Raw genomic sequence first — 19963 nt, 5'->3', positions numbered from 1 at the left:
ATTTATTTTTGGCTGCGTTGGGTCTTTGTTGCTGCGCGTGGGCTTTCTCTAGTTGCCACTAGTGGGGGCTACTCTTTGTTGCGGTGCGCGGGCTTCTCACTGTGGTTGCTTCTCTTGTTGTGGAGCAGGGGCTCCAGGCATGCAGGCTCCAGTAGTTGTGGCGCACGGGCTTAGTTGTTCCGCGGCATGTGGGATCTTCCCAGACCAGGGATTGAATTTGTGTCCCCTGAATTGGCAGAGATTCTTAACCACTGCGCCACCAAGGAAGTCCCTGGTCTGTTCACTCTTGTCCTGGCATTTCCCTTTGCTGCCATTCGTTCTTTCAACTGTTTTTGGGTTGTTTTTGGCCACGTCACATGGCTTGTGGGATTTTAGTTCCCCCACCAGGGATTGAACCCTGGCCCTCTGCAGTGAGAGCGTGGAGTCCCGACCACTGGACTGCCAGGGAATCCCCACTAGGCAATGCTTCCTTTAGTAGCCTCCTAGAAAATGGTGAGTGAAGATAAAGATTTTATGAATCTATGCCTTTATTCTGCTTTCACATTTTTTTTAGGAGATACGTAGGGATGTCTGCCCAACTGTCATTTCTTAAAGTCTAAAATTTTTTCTCTGTTAAATATATATCATATATGCAAAAGAGGACACATATAGTATAACTTAAAAACACTGGCATACTCTGTTTTAGCTTATAATAGAACATGTGTGCTCCCTGATTGCATTCCCCTCCCTATAGTAACAGTCCTCTATTTTTCGTTAATCATTATGTTGTTTTTCTTATAGTTTTATCATTCATGTCTAGCTTTAACAAAATATTATCCAGATTTCCGTTGGTTTTTTTTAAAATTAATTAATTAATTAATTTATTTATGGCTGCGTTGGGTCTTCGTTGCTGCACACAGGCTCCCTCCGGTCACGGCGAGCGAGGGCCACTCCCCATTGCAGTGCGTGGGCCTCTCCCTGCAGCGGCCTCTCTCATTGCGGAGCACGGGCTCCAGGCACACGAGCTTCAGTAGTTGCAGCACGTGGGCTCAGTAGTTGTGGCTCGCGGGCTCCAGAGCACAGGCTCAGCAGCTGTGGCACACGGGCCCAGCTGCTCCGCAGCATGTGGGACCTTCCCCGAACCGGGCTCGAACCTGTGTCCCCTGCATTGGCAGGTGGACTCCCAACCACTGCGCCACCAGGGAAGTCCCTTCCCTGTTTTTATATGTATGAAAATGGATTTATATGTGACTTTGTTTTTTTTTTTTTTTTTTGGTCCTTGCTATTGTCCAGTTGATGGGTCTGGAACAGCTGTCCTACAGTTTCTCACATTTCAGATTTTATCTGATTGCTTGTTCATAGTAGTCTTAAATTTGTTACTCTATCCCCTTTTAAGCCTGTAAACTGGAAATTAAATCGAAAGGCTTGGTTGGATTCAGGTTCAGCCTTCTGTGAGACTTTTTTATTTCTGCTACCATATTTTTAATATTCAGCAGGCTCTTTTTTTTTAAATTAATTTATTAATTTTTGGCTCTGTTGGGTCTTTGTTGCTGTGTGCGGGCTTTCTCTAGTTGCGGCAAGCGGGGGCTACTCTTAGTTGTGGTGCGCAGGCTTATTGCGGTGGCTTGTCTCGTTGCAGAGCACGGGCTCTAGGCGCACACGGGCTTCGGTGGTTGTGGCATGCGGGCTTAGTTGTGGCTCACAGGCTCTAGAGCGCAGGCTCAGTAGTTGTGGCGCACAGGCTTAGTTGCTCCGTGGCATGTGGGATCTTCCCGGACCAGGGATCGAACCTGTGTCCCCTGCATTGGTAGGTGGATTCTTAACCACTGTGCCACCAGGGAAGTCCCTCAGCAGGCTTTTATTCACTCATTTTTCCTTTTTAAAATAGCATCCTGTTATTTTATCTCTGGGGATATTCATTATAGTTTCTTTAAAGTTTTCTTTTGCTACTGCCTTTCTGTTTCTTCTGAATTCCATTCTTGGGTTTGTCCTTTGGTTGGAGTACCTCATGCCCCAATCATTCCTCAAATGTTGGATGATCTCCCAATTTCAATAAAAAGCACAAAAAAAATCTTGGAAGCCCTGTGTGTGTTGGTTAGGTGGATGGGGGTGGGTTGTAATAGACTGGTAGGCCTCAAGCATAGAGAAATCTGTTAACTACCGAACTGATGGTATCCTTTCTCAATGTTAGTACCTACAAGACTCCTCTCTGGGGCAGCTGACGTTCTCTAGAGAAGGATCCTCTAATATCCTGTTTGGAGGATTCAAGCTGGGTGGCTGACATTCTGGAACTGGGCAGAGAAAAATAGCCATTTGTTTGCCGAGCAATAGCTTGCCCCCTTCTAGTTTTTGCTCTGCTTGTGAACAGCTTTGTTTCGTTGAGGAAGCTACTTCAGCTGTCTGGGTCTCAAGTTTTCTTAATCTGTAAAATGAAAGCTTGAAGGTGCTGATCTCTGAGGTCCCGTCCAGCTAATACACTAGGTTTAACCTACAGTGTACAGCTTTTCTCTTTGGGAGAGGGGCAGGGTAAGTTCAGTCAAATTAAAATTAAAATAAGTCTGGAAATAAAGTTGGAAGCTCAACCCTGATGTCAGAAGGTTACTTCTGAACCAAATGATACTGCTTGGAAATCTGCTTCACATCAGGCTCTCCATCCCTTACAAATATAGCTGGGCAGGAAGCAAAGTTGCTTCCACTAGGTGGCTTTGGGACATTTGGCAAATCACTTTCCTTTTTATGGTGTTCTTCAAGTTGGATTGAATTATCTTTACGGCCCCATCTTACTTTAAAAAAAAATTCCACGATTCAAGTCATATGACTCTGCTGGTGTGTCTGATATGAGCTGTCTAGGTTTTCCCTTTTCTTTTCTTTCTTTCTTTTTTTTTTTAAACCTTCACTTCTTACAATCCTGTGTTCTAAGGAGCCTTAGACTGCCTGAAGTGCAGTAACCCAACACCATTTGTCTTACCTCTGCTATATCAGATAACAGCTGCTGGTTATTAAGACTGTGAAATAAAAACAGCTGATATTAACCTTGTGACCTTGATCTGTGAATACTTAGTCCTCGTCTCACTTTCTTCAAAGAATTCTGTCAGGTAGAAAAGGCTTTCAAGACAACTCAGGCCTTTGAGAAATAATGTCTGTTGGCTCTTCTGCTTGGAAGATTTTTCTCTCATTAGCTGGTAAAGGTCTTATGCCTTAGAGGTACACTGTTGTAGGTGGCACTTGTTCCATCTCCCAAGTGGTAATCAGATATACTTGGTTCTTTGGAAGCAGTGGCAATGTAGCTTAGCCTGGGCTGTTTCTGAAAGGGAGATGTGATGAGATTAATCAGAAGCAGAGGACTCCTCTTTCACTTAGGTCTTCCCGAAATAAAATGGGCACCACCTAACAAAGTTGCTTTCATAGGGAGAAAAATGCTTTTTCTAGCCAAGAGCTTGGTTAGTTAAGAATGGGTCAAAATTTTCCCTCCAAATTCTTCAATAATTGTTTTCAGTTTAAATAAACAACAACCACAAAGAAAGAATGGGTCAAGTTAGAAATTTTAGGTATCAAGTTAACTTCCACCTGTTCAACACTACTTATATTTGCCACTAAAGTTTACATAGTAACTATTAAATTTGTGAGTTACAGAAGGTGAGGGAAATTAATAGCAGTGTAGAACTGAATTTAAGGTGAAGTCTTACCTAAAATAACGAACTCAGTAATCTGATTTCCAAAATCTCTTCAAATTTTGTGGATTTGCTGTATATAAGGTATATATACATAATGCCAGACTCATGCATTTCACATAATGAAAATTTATCCTTAAGTGTTTTTGGACTGGATATTCTTTAGGGTTCTTTACTTTTTTTAAGTGTAAAGCGTTCTTTTTTTTAATTATGTGTAACACAAAGTTACTTAAGTCAATAAATTTTAAGGAATTTCACGTTCTGATTCTTTTCACTGCCAATCACCTTAGTTCCTCCAAACTCATAATCTTCAAGATAAAATAGCCCTCTCAAAAAGAAGTTATCATGTGAGTCAGCCCACAATTCTTTTAGTTAGGCTTCTTTGATCTCCAGTGAAATATGGACACACTTCAAAATTCCCCACCTGTAATCTCTGGGATCCAATTTCCTCAAGCGATTTACTTTAGGACCATGTTTAGGGTCAGGAGATGGCTCTGCCCGATTCTGAATTTGACACCCTCTAAAAATGTATTAGGTTCAAATCATATTCACTCCTAAGCCATCACACCCTAGAACAGTACAGATCATTGGGATATGCCAATACCTAAGACAAAAAGTTTGACTGTTACGTTTTTCATAGTTTACTTGGCAACTCTGTCTTGTAGTTCTTTCCCACAGATCTAACAGGTAGTTCTATGAGTAAAGGAAACCACACAGTTAATCTATGAGGCGTTTCCAACGATGTAGGCATACTAGGGTTCTTTCCTTAAAGAGAATTACTATCCATAATAGATTTTTGTTAAAAACATTTGTCATGGAAATGTTCAAATATTCTGTTGTAAAGAATAAAATGAACCATGACCCAGTTTCACTATTTATCAATATATGGCCAACCTTGCTTTATTTATATTCAACCCACATCCCTTCTTCCTCACCCAGATTATTTTGAAGCAAATTCCACACGTGTTAAATCTACAACTATTTCAGTATATCTGTCAAAGAAAGGACTCATTTTTGGTTTATCTACATATCTATTCCTATAAAATGCTCTTGGTTGAAAATATTTTCACATGTAACTTTTAGTTACCAACTTGAGCATTAATATTTGTATTTTTCCTACTAGGGACTGGTTTGGTTGAAAGACAAAGAAGCAACACATTGTAAACTTTGTGAAAAGGAATTCTCACTCTCTAAGAGAAAGGTAAGGGAGATAGGAAGTGAGTCCAAAAGTTATGTTGCAAATATGGCTTCTAATTTTACTCAAAATTTTTTTCTCTGATTTTTCCATTTATTTAGCACCACTGTAGAAACTGTGGGGAAATTTTCTGTAATGCTTGCTCTGACAACGAACTGCCTTTGCCTTCTTCACCAAAGCCAGTACGGGTTTGTGATTCCTGTCATGCATTACTGATTCAGAGATGCTCATCTAACTTGCCGTAATACTCCAGAACTAAATTCTTATGTATGAAAAGTTCCTACGATGAATGTTATGTATGAACGTGTATACAGCGTATTCAGACAGTCCTTCTTAAGCAGCTTTCAGACAGCATTGGTACCAGTTTTACTTTCCACATATTCAACTCACGGGAATTATAAACTGTATAATTTGACATTTCCTTCCCCACTGTAACTCAGAAAGAATTTGATAGGGCATGCTTTACAGTAACTTTATCCTAATTCCTGATGTAGTAATCATGTAACTCTTTTCTTAATGCCATTGAGAGGTCAGATAGCATAGCTAACACATTTGCCTTATTTTGTAAAGACCTTAAAAATAGGGCTTCAGATTGTTTTATTCTCCAGATTGTCAAACTAATATTTGATGGTGCCTGTAATTTTCTTAATGCACTTTAAAGCTTCACAGTTCTGAAAGATTGGAGATACACATTTTAGAAGTATTTATATTTCAATACATTTTTCATTACCTTGGTAAGATTTCAACAATATTTATTTGCTCCGCCTTCCTCTGCCCATTTTGCATTAGAAAAGGCCTGCCTTCTCTAAAAAAGTCAATGTGACATTTGCTGATAACTTTCAGATAACAGTGCGTTACAGAGGTATTATTTTGCCTGAAAACTTTTTATTTTGAAAGTAAGTTAAAATTCCATATGCATTTCTTAGGGAGGACTCACACCCCCTTTGAAAGTCAAAACATAAATAAACCCAACCCTTCCCCAGAAAAAAATGTAGCAGGGATTACAGGCTACTGATTTGATCCTCCCCTAAGCATTTAAGAAATCTAAAATGCAATAAAACTTTGCTTTTGATATGACAGTCTTGAGTAAAAAAATTCTGTATTACGTTTCCATTCCAGTAACTTTTAGGAAGCGTTACACTGTAGCAGTCTACTACTACAGTATATATACAGAATAAAATATTTACCATTTACTGAGCACCTCCAACCCAGGGCCTAGAGTAAAGATGTAGTTTCAGCCCTGCCATTAAATTCATACTTGAACTATTTCAAGCATGAACGTCAATAAACACTAATCCCTGCCATACCAAGAATTTAATCGTTACCCTTGTATAATTAACCATCTGAACAGCCTCACCACTTGGGGTTCCACTTTTAACCCTAATTTAAATCATGCACTTTAAGTCTGAGAACCTTTTAAACATGTCATAGGTATCTACATTACTCCTAAGAGCATTAGTGAATCATGGCTACCTCCCTCTCTGGTAGGATAGGGTTGCTTATTCTATAGGATTGTTTCGTCAGAGTACATTCTTCCATTGAAGTTTAAAATTATTTAATTTTCTAAATTGCCAAAGTATGAAACCATTATTTTACTTTCGGATTTATCTTCTCCCTAATCCAGTTTTCGGTGTTCAGTTAGAACCGACACACCGATTTATAGGTGGTCCTTAATGCTCTGACAGGAATATTTGAGACATGAATTATATTCTTGGAACTATTTTGTACTGATGGGATTGGATTAACATTTTTATGATTGCTGAAAATAAGCAAAAATGAAAATTTCAAATACTGTTTTTTATAACTGTGCTTAAACTTAAAATGTGATTTTCTTAAATTCCAAGGCTGGTTTCATTCAACAAATAAACCATGATTTTTAGTCCCCCTTTAAATTCTTTGCCACTCAAAACTCATGTCATCGCCATTGATTTGGGCTTTTTGTAGGCAGGCTTTTACAACAGTAATACAAGTTGCTCCATTTTGTTTTGACTGTTATCTAAAAACCATTCTACTAATTTTGGATTTTTTGTTACACAGCTGTCAATTTGTACTTTGTGAACTTCACATACCATTCCCTCATCTAGGAGTACTACCACAGTAATGCTATCATGGTGCCAAGGAATTGTGATTGTAATTCTTCTATCCGCAGTTTTAAAATGTGAATTTTATATAACAAATAAAAGATTTGAAAAATTAGCCCACTTTAGAAGGCGTACGTTTTAATAGGGTAATCCTGGGGAAATAAAAGCACATGTCATCTTTTTTAAAAAAGTGGTATGAGCCTAGTACTTAAATAGGTAATTAAGGGAGTAGAGGCAGTAAGATGAATCATTGCTCCAGTTGATAGGCTCCACTTATGTTATCAAGCTGCCTTTTCTAACAAGCAGAAATCATTCCTTAGTCACTCCATCTAATCTTCAATTAGACATAGTACCTTCTACCAATTTGATTTATAATCAGTAACTGACACAAAGCATTCTAGGACAGACACCATTACTCTTATCTCCCACAATGATATTTATTACATTAATAACATTTCTAGCAAAAACAAGTAACAAGTTCAATAACTGAATTCACATTGACAGGTTTCATTTTGATCCATTAGCCAATTTGGAAAAAAGCCATATTGATCAAAGGGATTAAAAGTAAAAAAGCACCTTTTCCTTGCTACATATAATAATTTTTTAACACAATGGCTCTAAAACTCCAAACATATCAGATGCAAAATCCAATCGCAAGACTCTCAAGACATGGACTTGTGTCTTACATTTTTTTTTAAAGTAGTCATCTATACAGTTATTAAAAAACCATATGCTTTAACTATTGGGCTGGAAACTGAAAATACACCTGTGAGAATTAATTATACTCCGTGGTAAATATCTTTGTACTTGCACTGAATTCTCATGTCACTGAGAACCTTAACTTAGTCTAAGACATTTTGAGAACTTACAACTATCACTTTTGGGAAACATTTTTTTGGTATGTCAGTCAAGTGCTGAGGGGATTTATTCTAAAATCTAGGGCTAGAATTTAAACTTTCAACACTCCCATCTGCAGGTAACACAGTTATGAATATTCATATATCCAGATACCTCTTAGATCATTAACATTTCAGAGCTATGCCTGATAAATGACTTTTGAAAAAGAATAATATAGAATTAGCTGAATTTATACTCCTGAAGCCATCTAAACTCATCTTTAAGGTTTTATATTTACAGTATTGTCAAGGAGAAATTATTAAAGAGTTACACTAATTATTTTCCAAGCTCTATTCTAGATGTCTGCTTATTAAGACTTGTAGTTTATGCAGAGGTGAACCACTGTCCTCTAAGATTACACTAAACTACTTCTTGTAGAGCTATAGTAAAATACATCAACCCAAATCTTATGAAAGCAGCACATCCTCAGGAGTAGCTAGTATATAAAAAGTATCAACATCAGTGGTTTGAATATAAAAATTTATTTTTTTAAGTCAAAGTATGCAACAAATAAAACCTACAGAAAACAGATTTTCCCATCACAATCTGTTGCTTTACCAAATAATAGTTTGAAAACACATTCCTTCAGTCATTATAAAGTTCTTAAAATACAAAAGAAATTAAATCTGTAAGAAAGTCTAGTAGACCAGATGCTGTCGTCAGGACTTCTGTATCGGTGGTTATGCTTCAGTACATCCCACGCCATCCACCTCCACTCATGCCACCTTGCCCATAGTAACCGCCACTGCCTCCACCACCACGGCCTTAGGAAAAAAAAGACATTAAGAACCGTTTAGAAGATATAAATGCATAAGATATTAAAAATATATACAACATTGTAAATCAACTATACTCCAATTAAAAAACAAAACAAAACAAAAAGGGACTTCACTGGTGGCATAGTAAAACTCCACGCTCCCAATAGAGGGGGCCCAGGTTCAATCCCTGGTCAGGGAACTAGATCCCACATGCATGCTGCAATTAAGGAGCCGGTGAACCACAACTAAGGAGCCCGCCTGCTGCAACTAATAAAGCCCAGCGCAACCAAATAAGTAAATATATATTTTTTTAAAAAAAAGAACAATAAAATGAACTTTAACTCTGCACCACATAAGGGGACTAACACAAACTGAATCAGAGTAACCAGACACTTACCATAACCACCCAGGCCATCAGGAGTACCATATCCTCCACTGTAATTGTTCCCCATTCCCATTCTTCCAACAGATCCATAGCCTCCCTGATTATCTTTAAGAAAAAAAAAAGAAAAGTTTGAGACTGTTTGCTAAGTGTCTAAGTCAGCTTATTTTAAAAACTTTACATACCCATTCCATCTCTGCCATAGGCTCCCATTCCAGAACCTCCCATTCCAGAGCCGCCTCCAGGAGTTGAATTCAAGAAGAGTTCAATGTATCGATGTTCTTTAGGGGAAAAAAAGTAATATGGGAGAAAGGAATGATGGATCAAATTTATCAGCAAAAGCGTGAAAAAGTTGACTGGCTAATATTAACTTGAAAAAGTATGCTTGCAAATTCCTAGTGGAGTGACAAAGTAAAGGCCAGATAGGACTAAAATCTAAGTTTTGTTCAAACTGTTCAAGCTAGAACAAGTAACAAGTGTTTGACGCCTCAGTTTCCTTATCTATAAAAGGGCTGACATTATTTTAGAACCTGATGGTATACGTCTTAAAAATATATTCCAGGCCCATTCATAGTATTGAATTAGAATATTGAGGGTAGCCTGAGGGTAGGGTCTGCAACAACTTATTAAGTATCAAGTGACTGATGTGTGGCCAGATTTGGGAATCACTAGTGGAGTTTAAATTTAATGGCTTAAAAACAGATTTGATGACATGCAGGAATAACTTACCCAAGTTATCAACGAATACGTTAAGAAACAGAATTTGCAAACAGCATAGAAACTCAGGCAAGTACAAAAAACATACGAATTTTCTTCTCTTTGGTAACTTAAATTCTAATAATCTGTCAAGTATTAAGAGTCTGAGTAAACTTCAATAGAAAGCCCCCTAGAAAGCCACTGAAGTCTGAACTTATTAGAGGCCACAAGGTTTCAGGCCCCAGACTACTAAGAGTTACCTACAGATCCCAGAACCTCTTACATTTGCGGAATTACAAATGAGAAAGTTATACCACTTACGCATGTTATTCTTATCTTTAGACATGGCAGCTACTGCATCTTCATGTGTCACAAACTCTACATCTGCTTCTCCTGTTGCTCTGCCATCAGCTCCAATATCAATATGCACTCGGATTGGATTTAGTGGTGAGAAAAACTAAAGAAAACACTTATTTTACTTTTCTATTTAGATTACTGAAAGCCAATTACCACACACTTTGGTTTTAAGTATATTAAAACAAATGCAAAGAAGAGATCTCTTTTAAAGTAAGCCAGGGGATATATTAAATTTAAAAAACATTTCTAAGCTAGAGAACAGTTTACCTTAAACAAATGAAAAAGCCGTATTTTCCTTACTATACTGAGAGGGAGAAGAGTAAGCTCCCCTGGCCCACTCCCAAGAAAGGTATTTCAAAATTGTTTGAAAAAAGTCACCCGGGACTGACATATGCAGAGAAATTGGGTGTTAAATGACTCAGAACAATGGAGTTTGATAAACCTACCCACTGTATATGCAGAGCTCCCAAAATATATCATTTAGTTCTAATCACAAGTTAACCAGATTTAAGTGACCCCAAAAGGCACCTGGAACTTGGTCCAATTGGTTCCCAGTGAGATCAACAGCAAAATTTTTCTTTAAGTGCTAGCTGATAAATAAATACCCTCAAGCTTTGTAGGCCACTGGGTCTCTATCACAACTACTCAGTGACTGACTTGGCCCCACGGACTGAAATTTGCTGATTCTCTAACCAATGTGAAACAAACCAGTTTCACGTCAGTAATAGCAGCATCTACTACCATTATTTTCAGTTCAATTTCTGATCACCACATAAGCCTAGAAAGCCAAACCACACCACTAAAACTTACTGACTTGTCACATATTTACAACACTTTCAAAACTTGACACAACAAGGAAATAATCTTCCAGTCATCACCTCTCTGCTCGTCAGTCTTTCACGGAATTATTAACTGGACTTTATAAATGTAGCTTTTAACTTGCTTGAATCCTATGTAGGCTGGCACACAACGGACACATATTCATCAACTAGTGAAGATAAGGACATATGTATTTTCATATTAAAGGGTTTTTTGACATTAAAACTAAAAAGACGAAGATGAGTACATTAAAGAATTTTCAAAATTTAGAGACTATGATTATGCACAAAGTCACTAATAAATTACTAAAATTACTCACATTAGCAATGTCATTTTCAGTTGCACGGAAAGGTAATCCCCTCATATGTACAAAATGACCACCATGAAAACCTGAGCTTGCATCACCAGCTCCACCATAGCCATGTCCTCCCATACCTAGAGAATAAAATTTCCAAAGATTATTTCTTCCCTATACACACCTTTTCCTATTTACACCCTTTTTTTTGACAATCCCAAGAAATCTTAATACTTATAGTTGTTCTAAATATCAAATGGAGAATTTTCCTGTAAGTATACATCTGTATAAAGCCCTATGCAGGAATGCACTAAAATATGCCTGAGTTGACTTTTGTATACAAGTCACCTATATTACCACTAAGTGCACGTAAAGCAAATACTGAAATTCACCTAAAAATGGCTATGTCTTTAATATTTATTTTACCTCTTCCATCTCTCATTCTGTCATCAAAGCCATCATTTCCATAGCCATAATTATTATAGCCACCATAGTCATCAAAACCTCCATAACCTGTGTAATTTAAGGAGAAATACATGAATAAGCTTTGAAGAGACAAATTTTATAATCCAGTTTACAAAAGCATGTTTTGTGGCAAGCGGTCTGGCAACTCTGCCCTCCCACAAAGTTTGCAACTTCCAACTTAGTGCATATGAAAAAAGCAGTTAACACTTGGTGGAAATTAAAAATATGAAAAGGATACATTTAGACATCAAAATTAATTTTCACCCTGATGCCAAACAGAAAATTTCAAAACGTAACAATCTTTTAAAAATTTTTGTGTAAGTAAACCAGGTGCCAATATGTGCATCAATCAAGTCCCATAGCTGGCCATGGGAATCCATCTTTTCATGAACAGGTTTTAAAACCTAGTAGGTACTGAATTACTGCCATTTCTGTATTTCTTGACAAAGTGTCAGGAACATTAAGAAAATGACAACAGAACCTTTGTTCATTAGATACACATACCACCATCATATCCATCACCTCCTCGTCGCATTCTGTCATACATACTTCCACGCCCAGCTCCATAATAACCCCCTCTTCCTCCTATTGGTCTATCATATGGTCCCGGTCGCTGGCCCAGCAATCTTCTTGGTGGATCATAAAATCCTTTGATTTCACTCCTGCTACTTCTGAAGATCTCAATATACCTATTTGAAAATGGTTTAAGGTACAGGTTTCAGCATAAACGTACTAGAGTAAATAAAATATTGGGCAAAATGCAGTAAGTTTTTCTACATCTAGATATAACCCAATTTAAATTGCCTAAATACACCAAAAGTTAACATTTTTTACACCTACAAACTTAAATAATTAATATTTAAGTTTTACATACAAATCATTTGAAAACAATTCACAAAATATAATTTTAAGCTTGTTTCCTTTAGTATGTAATAGGTGTTTAGAGAAAACAGGTGATTATACAAAAGCATTTATCAACAACATCCTACAAAAAAATGGAAACAATCTAATTTTAATTTAAGCAAACTATTATAGCATTAATTCCCCACCCAAATCTGTAGTTTCCAAGTTAAATTTAGATAATTATCAATTCTTTTAAACTACCCCAGAAAAATGTTACTGTTACCCCCCCATTTAAGCAATAGTGACCCACAACCCCCAAAAATAAAAATTTAACACCATCCCAAACTCTCCATCCCCACCTGTGCCCTATTCTTTCCTTGTGTTTCCCCAGAGCATTTTCTGCTATCTCCTTTGAAGCAAACTGCACGAAGGCCTCCCCTGTGCTTCTCCCCTGGTAGTCCATCGTCAATGTTATCCCATTTGGCACGATTTCCAACCCTTTAACCCAAGGACAAATAACCCCATCAAGGGGAACAGTGTTAAAGGCTGAAACATTCCCATCTGAATCAAATATTTAAAACAAGTCTAAACAAAACAAAACAAAAAAGCTTAGTTTTCCCATCACCCCATAATATAAAAGGAAGATTTTTTTCAAATATTATTGGATTACATAAAAGTTTTTCTGCGACCAATGTCTTTTAAAATTACACACACACTCTAAAAGCCCTCCTAATATTACATGGAAAAAAAAAAATCAAACTTAACTATGCTCCATATGCTAATTCATGATTCATTTCATCACATATAATTACTCTCAATTAAGTTCATTGCGTATTAGTTAGGTTTTATATATTTTTACACATTCTGTATTGAATATTAACTGGAGCACATTTCATAACTGAATACATTAACCCAGATATACTCAAATCAAAAAGTCCCCCAAACAAATGGGTTTTACAAATTAAAAACTGAGTAACAGAAATATAAAATTAAAATACTACTAAACTTTGACTAATACTAGAGGTACCTTGAAAGAACTGAACTATTTCCTCTTTGCTGCAACCAAATGGCAGTCCACGAAGTCGTACTGTCCCATCACTAGCGTCATTTGGACCATTATGTTTCATAACCCAATCCATCTCAATACCGTTTGATTTAAATGCTATAAAAAATAAACAAGCACATAAAGCAGTCAATCAAAATACACTCTTGCCAGAGGTACTGAAGAAACACCTCTCAGTGGTGCACAACAGGAAATGTTAACTATGGTTCAGTGACTTCAGTGACAGCGTCACAATACAACAGTACAACACCTTTCTATTAGGGGGTAGGCAAAAGACGGAAAAGGCAGTGAAACCTGACCCCCCCCCCCGCAAAGTACTGAATTTCTAAGGATCAAATATTATGTATTAACCAATTTTAAGAAAACTTACATAATTCCACCATCAGTCTTCAAACTCTATTTCTTCACCCTGTCATCTTAGTGTCAACTCTAGCCTCTTCCTCACATCTCAAACTTTCCAGGTTTTATTATTCACTTGAATAGTTATGCAAATTCTTTAAAACTTAATCACCCAAAAGTTGTACATAGTACCATCATTCATTCACAGTAAGAGCCTAAGTCACAAGTACAATGAATATTCTCCTTTGATGCTGGAAAAATGGTATTAAAAGTCTCAACTTAATGGATGCACTATAATTCTGAACACACCAAATTGTTTTCGAAGGGGGAAAAATTCCTATCTGTGTTTAAACCTGATTCAAACACTCCCCAAAAGCAAGTTTTACAATTACTGAGTTAATTAGGCTGAGTTTAAAAATTGAGATAAAAGGGCACTCAAAAGTGAATAGCTTTCAAACAGTTTTTTGAAGCCACCTGTTTGGAAATTATTGAAGATAGTAATATTAAAAACCAGTTTACTCACTAAACAGAACTTTTAAAAAAATAATGCAATCACATTCAAAAAGTATTAAAAACGGTACGAGACACCCTCCTTCCCCCACCCCAAAAGAACCCATCCACCAAATTCCCTTCCCAAGAGACAATCACCCTTTCTTTTAAAATTCCCGAACATTTTAAAGAGGTTAATGCAGAAGTCCTTCAGCTGCAGAAACTTACCAGCTCTTATAAATTTCACTATGCAGCTGTAGGAATCCTACTCACCTGAATATTTCAAACCTTTCCCTCACCACCTCCTCCCCTGTAAACAAAACAATTTGTTCACTTGATTCCTTTAAGCTTGATGATATTTCATATAAACAGTATTCACTAATATTTAATTTCACACCATCTAATTATCAGTGCAACTGTTAAGGGTAGCATCTCAAAAGAGTAAAATTTTTTCCCTAGAATCCACACATTTAAAATAAGCTAACGTAGAAATTATCCAAATGTGGTTATTAAGCAAATACCTCTGGCATACGAATCACATGAATCACATTTGGTACTTGGTTCGCTGTTTTTTTTAAACGCCATCCTAAGTGCCACTCTAGACACAGATGTTCAAAATAGGAATACAAATTTTTATCTGACGTTACAACTAATTCTTATGCACACAAATAACTGGGAAGAACTTTTAAGAGAAAGGAAACCCTGGGTTTGAATCCCTAGTCTGCCACTCACTTGCTACTTAATTTAAGCAAACTACTTAACCTCTGCATTTTTAACTGTAAAGTGCAGCAGTGGTTACTTATACCTCACTGGACTGTTAAGGAATCCGTGCTTGGTCTGCAACATGGCAATCATTCAATGGTGGCCATTGTTATTGGATTTTAAGGGGCCCTATAAAACTAATGAAATAACCCACAAACAAAATAACCTTAAAGGAGAGGAAACCATCCTTAATCTTGAAAGGAAATAAGGACTGTTACAAGTCTTTTTCAAAGTCAACAAAGGCTTAAGTTTTCAAGTGTCCTTAGGAACTGTCCAAGGCAGAGAGAGAGAGGGAAAAATGGGGTCTTTGGAAATGTTTACTAGGACATGTGATTAGCTAGACAATTAAAAAAATAGTTCTAGAGTCACCCTGAAAGTAGGCTTTGAGAAAAAAGTTGAGACATTTTGGAGATCTTTATCATTTTCTTAACAAAAACAGGCAGCAACCTAAAAACTGTTTTCTACAAAGGGGAATTTAAGAACAGAATAGGAAAAAATAGGGAGGCTCTAACCTCAAATGTTAACTTCCTCATGAAAAACTTAAGAACTTTGCAAAGCCAATCTAATCTGTTGTGAAAAGACCGTAGATGTGGTGGCTTTATTTCATTTAGAACATTACTTTTTTTCAATGTAAAGGTACTGTTTCAGGAACAAATACCAAAAAAAAAGACAGAAACTGACTTATCTTTACTATAAATCGTATTAGCACTTTCCAAGAAATACTAGGCAAGCAAACTAGTTCTGATTTTTGGATCAGCCTATATCAATGAGACCTATATAAAAACAACAAACATAGCCTAGAAAAAAAATACCAAGCTGTTAACACAATTTTAAATCAGGATAAATTAAGCAGATTCGGAAAACAAACTATTTTATAGGGTGACTCTCCACCCCGTGTGTATGAAGAGTACACCATAAAGAAAGCCATACTCTATTCTCTTCAAAACTCAAAATTTGAACCTAGAATTCTGTTTATAAAACAAAACCAAGACGAACTCTAAACACATAAAAGAAGACAATCTGCTCTAATACCTTAATAAAGCTGTCTCGGCAACTACCTAAATGGCATTCCCTAATTATTCAGGATAATCCACCTCAACCTTTCTTTACAACAGTGTCATGGCTAATCAGAATGCTTTTTAAAGAATTCCTAGTGTTAGCACCAATTAAAATACCAGCAGTTGAAATACTAAAATAACTTTAGTCAGTTCTATATGAGATTTTAAATATAATTTCCTAAACATTATGCTAAGTGAAAAAAGCCAGTCACAAAAGACCACATGTTGTGTGATTTTAAATGGGTGAAGTCTATGATATGGGAACTGTATCCCAAAGCTGTTAAGAAAAAGCATCTAACAGAGGCCAAAAGAGATAAAATTCCTTTATAACGCAGAGGCATATACTATTTTCCGAAGTATAATACATACAGTAAGGGTTTGATGCATTAATAACTTTCTAAATGGTAGTCCACTGCTGCTAAAAAATGAGAAGGAATTTCAAAATGTGGTCAATAAGTGGTGATGAAATTCTTAACAGGTAATTTTACATCATTTCCCTTTCACTGTGGTTGCTCCTTAATTGAATTTTTTATTTTTTTGGCCGCACCGTGAGGCATGTGGGATCTTAGTTCCCCGACCAGAGATGGAACCCGTGCCCCCTGCATTGGGAGCGCGGCGTCTTAACCACTGGACCGCCAGGGAAGTCCCATCATTAATTTTAAATAAAAACAAAATTAGAGACACCTCTAGTACCTAAAGGTGGTGAGGTCTCTAAAATGATCAAGTTCTTCTCTAGAACAATGTTACCAGCCACTGCAGCTCAGCCAAGAACACCAGCAGAACACAGTTATTAAAAATATAAAGGCAATTAGATGCATTTCCAGGTTATGATGCAGATGAAAAAGAGGGCAGAAAAAAAAGATTTCTAGAGTAATCCAATCAGGGAAACTGTTACATCACATACTAGGAAACTAGTATAGGAAACTCTGGGCTGTCTTTTCAAAGTCCACAAGAATCATAAAACATCTTCACCAACAGGAAGTTTTTTGTTTTCAAAGCTGGAAAAATAGGCTGCCTGTCCCTTTTGTACGGTCTTCAGCGAAAATTACAGAACCAGTTCTCCCACTGTTCCAAGGACCCAAAATTATCACAGCATCACATGACTGAACTTGCAGTTTGTCTTTCTGTTGGAGCAGGCTTATTTTCTTGGTCAAAACGTTACTACAGTCCTACACCAAATAGAAAACATGCTTAGCTACCAAAAGAAAATAAACCCTAACTGTATATGAAGACTCTTACTTCTACAGCCTTAATGCCCAAACAATCTCTGCACAAAATCCAACCCTTGGAGATTTAATAATTCAATTCCTATACACACAGTTTTGCCATCACTGGTTGTGTTTTAACAACCGTTTCCCCAAAATAAAACTCCTACTTAAGTTCTAACCCAATCAATATTTGCCAAACTACACAAAACCATTGCTAAACCATCCCACCCCCGCCCACAGGTTCCAAAAGCCTAGTTCCACAGTTCACTGGATCCAGACGACCTATTTGAAATAAGTCCATTTCACATTCCTATCTGGTAAGTCACCCGCTTTTCTGCTTACAAAACAATTACCCACAAAGTCTTTCGACGTTTAAGAGAAGCGTGGAAAAAAAAACCCTTTGGAAAATGAGTACGTACTCTTTTCGAAGTTCCAAATCTGGACTATAAGGGCCGGCTAAGCGTCCTTTATTCCGCCCCGGAGACTTTTCGTTTATCTAGCTGCCCTAGAGACCAAAGAGCTAGGGAGAGTACGCCCCTTTCCCCCCTCCCCGCCCGGCAGCCAAGCCTGGCTTAAAAACCTTCGCCACCGGGCGGCGGAATTACAAAGGAGGCCGTCTGGCTCCTTTGTCCTGGATTTGGGAGTTGAGCGCCTTCGTCGCCATTGGCTTTCCTCCCCCAGCTCCAGCCTCTCATCTTGGGAATCTGCGTCAGAAGTCACTCGCAGTCCCGCCGGCCCAGGTAGCCCAGCCGAGACTGCAGAGGAAGGGAGGCCGCGGTGGGAGGCCAGGCCCATCTGGCGCCATTTCCATCGGGAGCGCGCCCGACGGCCCAGATCCTCCCGCCACCCAAGTGCCCGGCCTTTCCCTGCTCGCTTCCTTCCCCACCCTCATCCCTTCCACGGACCTTTAACCATCCCCCGGACTTCTAAATCAGTTTTCGGAAGCTGAGGGGCAAAAAACAGAAAGAGAGGAGAAGGGCGGGAAGCTGAGGTGGCCGCGCCGCCGTACCCAAAATGGCGGAGGCCAAACCAGCAGGGAAAGGAGAGGAAGTGCTGGATGACCCCCACTTCGGGGCTCGGTTTCGTTCACTGAATTCCACCTGAGTAAATCCTCCCCCCGGCAGGCCGCCCTCCTTGAAGTGGGAGATCGCCTGGGAGGCGCAGCCTGGCCGCCCCCGAGCGGCGACCTCCACACTTCCCCCCCGCAGCCCCACCCCCTCCCAGTCGCTCTTTCGTCCTTTTCCCGACTCCGCTCTCGAAACCACCAGCCCAACCTACCCCCTTTTACTTCAGATACCCTGTCGGGAGACAGTAGCCCCGACTCCGGTGCTCGCGAGGTCCGGTCGTGAGCAGGGAGAAGTCGCCCGCCTCGTGCAGCGCTCCCACAACGGTTCTTCCAACCGTCTCCGGCGGCGGCAACCGCTAAGGGAGCTGCGCAGCAGAGCGACTGGCTTGGGGGGATGGGAGAGAGCGAACGAGGAGGAGGGGGTGGAGCGAGAGCAAGGAAGACCGGCCGGCCCCACTCACGCGAGACAAGAGAGTCGGCCCAGCCTTGGCGCGGACGGCAGGAAGTGCGCTTGCGTGTTGGTGAAAAGCCCGGTTGTTGGAGGGAGAGGTGGAGAGGATCTCGGAGCTAGTCCAGTTAAAGAAAGAGGCTGCGAACTCCACCTTTTTGCTTCCCATAAAACTATCAGATCCTCAGAGGTCACCTTTCTGCTCTCTCGGGTAGGATGTGAAGAGGCAATAGTAGTCCTGTGTTGCAGGAACCGTGGCGTCCGGGTGTGGAAAAGTTCTCTGCTGCTCTGCCGCACCAAGAGCAAGTTCGGTAAAGGCCCCGCCCTTACCTCAGCGTCACCTGCGTGGAAACGGAGCCACGTGGTTTGGCCGCCAAACGCGGGGAGGGCTTTTCTTGTCCACCATGTTTGCATTATGCGGTAAAAATAGTAGGGCTTCTCAGCTGGGAAGATACAAGAGTGTCCACCAGGCCCTGATTTGGGTTCTCGGGCTGGGGCTCCTTCCCCCGGCTTTGGCACTGCCGGCCCAGCCGCCCCAACGTGGGCCTCGTTGGGGGCGGGGGGGGGGGGGATGTTCATGATTGAAGTTTTCCTGCAGATCACTCCTCGCTTCCTCTTCTCGCTTTCTCATTCTCTCTTGCTTTTAATGTCTCCCATTTTGTAATCTCAGTGACCCATCAGCCGCTTGCGGCACCCGATTTCTGGTTGTTTTCTGAATAGTGCTTTGCATTCTTGAAAATTGAGCGAACCAGTGACGCCTAATAATTTTTGGTTGTGCTGGCTCGCATACCACCGAGGTTCCTAGTGACAGCTTTTAGGGAAAAACAAAAACAAAACCCCAAAAACAAGCAAGCCTAATTTCTGTAAGAAGAGTGGAGGGCAGTCCTGGTACCGAGATCAATGCAAGTTTAAGTGCAAACGAAGGAACGTATGTCAAATGCGAGGGAGAGAAGGAAATGAGTTCGAGTACACGGATGTTCCCGAAGGTTGCAAATGTGGACGAACCTAAGTTGTACACCTTCAGTATCCAAAGACTTTGTACTTGGTACTACAGGCACTAGGAAGCCCGTCGAGAGTGGGATGAGGGGGCGC

General features: G+C 39.2%; 3 protein-coding genes and 1 pseudogene across 15 annotated transcripts in view; 2 read left to right on the top strand and 2 right to left on the bottom strand.

Moving 5' to 3' along the window:
• Positions 1-7041, top strand: part of RUFY2 (RUN and FYVE domain containing 2) — a 50491-nt gene extending 43450 nt beyond the window's left edge. For all 4 annotated transcript variants that reach the window (XM_068547684.1, XM_068547680.1, XM_068547682.1 and 1 more), the window contains 2 exons: positions 4774-4851; positions 4947-7041. In XM_068547684.1, coding sequence (XP_068403785.1) covers positions 4774-4851; positions 4947-5090 — 222 coding nt within the window. In that variant the 3' untranslated portion in view covers positions 5091-7041. The remainder of the gene's footprint in view (positions 1-4773; positions 4852-4946) is intronic.
• On the bottom strand, positions 4303-4421 carry LOC137767937 (small nucleolar RNA SNORA18; annotated as a pseudogene).
• A 1248-nt stretch (positions 7042-8289) lies between the features above and the next one.
• HNRNPH3 (heterogeneous nuclear ribonucleoprotein H3) lies at positions 8290-19092 on the bottom strand. 4 transcript variants are annotated; one of them, XM_068547668.1, is made up of 10 exons: positions 18885-19092; positions 13466-13600; positions 12798-12936; positions 12100-12284; positions 11557-11643; positions 11155-11270; positions 9981-10116; positions 9149-9244; positions 8979-9071; positions 8290-8587 (listed from the first exon to the last, which is right to left on the bottom strand). In XM_068547668.1, exons 2-10 carry the CDS (start codon positions 13575-13577, stop codon positions 8511-8513), a joined length of 1041 nt encoding a protein of 346 aa, XP_068403769.1. In that variant the 5' UTR covers positions 13578-13600; positions 18885-19092; the 3' UTR covers positions 8290-8510. The 4 variants fall into 4 exon arrangements, with proteins under 4 accessions (XP_068403769.1, XP_068403771.1, XP_068403772.1 ...); XM_068547670.1 differs by lacking the exon at positions 18885-19092 and adding an exon at positions 18636-18831; XM_068547671.1 differs by lacking the exon at positions 18885-19092 and adding an exon at positions 18655-18826.
• Positions 17658-19963, top strand: part of PBLD (phenazine biosynthesis like protein domain containing) — a 36329-nt gene continuing 34023 nt past the window's right edge. For 2 of the 7 annotated variants that reach the window (XM_068547675.1, XM_068547677.1), the window contains exon 1: positions 18953-19082. The gene's annotated coding sequence lies outside the window, so the exon portion shown is untranslated. Of the gene's footprint in view, positions 17675-17959; positions 18098-18952; positions 19183-19963 lie in introns of those variants that run through there. The other 5 variants (XM_068547679.1, XM_068547673.1, XM_068547678.1 and 2 more) reach the window with 4 other exon arrangements.

This window comes from Eschrichtius robustus, chromosome 7 (assembly GCF_028021215.1).
Source record: "Eschrichtius robustus isolate mEscRob2 chromosome 7, mEscRob2.pri, whole genome shotgun sequence".
NCBI lineage: Eukaryota > Metazoa > Chordata > Mammalia > Artiodactyla > Eschrichtiidae > Eschrichtius > Eschrichtius robustus.
Note: the sequence above shows the minus strand (reverse complement) of the source record. Positions and strands in the feature narration are given on the sequence as shown.

Excerpts from the sequence above, each read along its gene's own strand:
- HNRNPH3 (XM_068547668.1), bottom strand. The coding sequence starts at position 13,577 with ATGGATTGGGTTATGAAACATAATGGTCCAAATGACGCTAGTGATGGG. Across the intron at positions 11,271-11,556 it reads CAGAATGAGAGATGGAAGAG|GTATGGGAGGACATGGCTAT; the intron begins GTAAAATAAATA and ends TTTATTCTCTAG. Across the intron at positions 10,117-11,154 it reads CTGAAAATGACATTGCTAAT|TTTTTCTCACCACTAAATCC; the intron begins GTGAGTAATTTT and ends TGTTTTCTTTAG.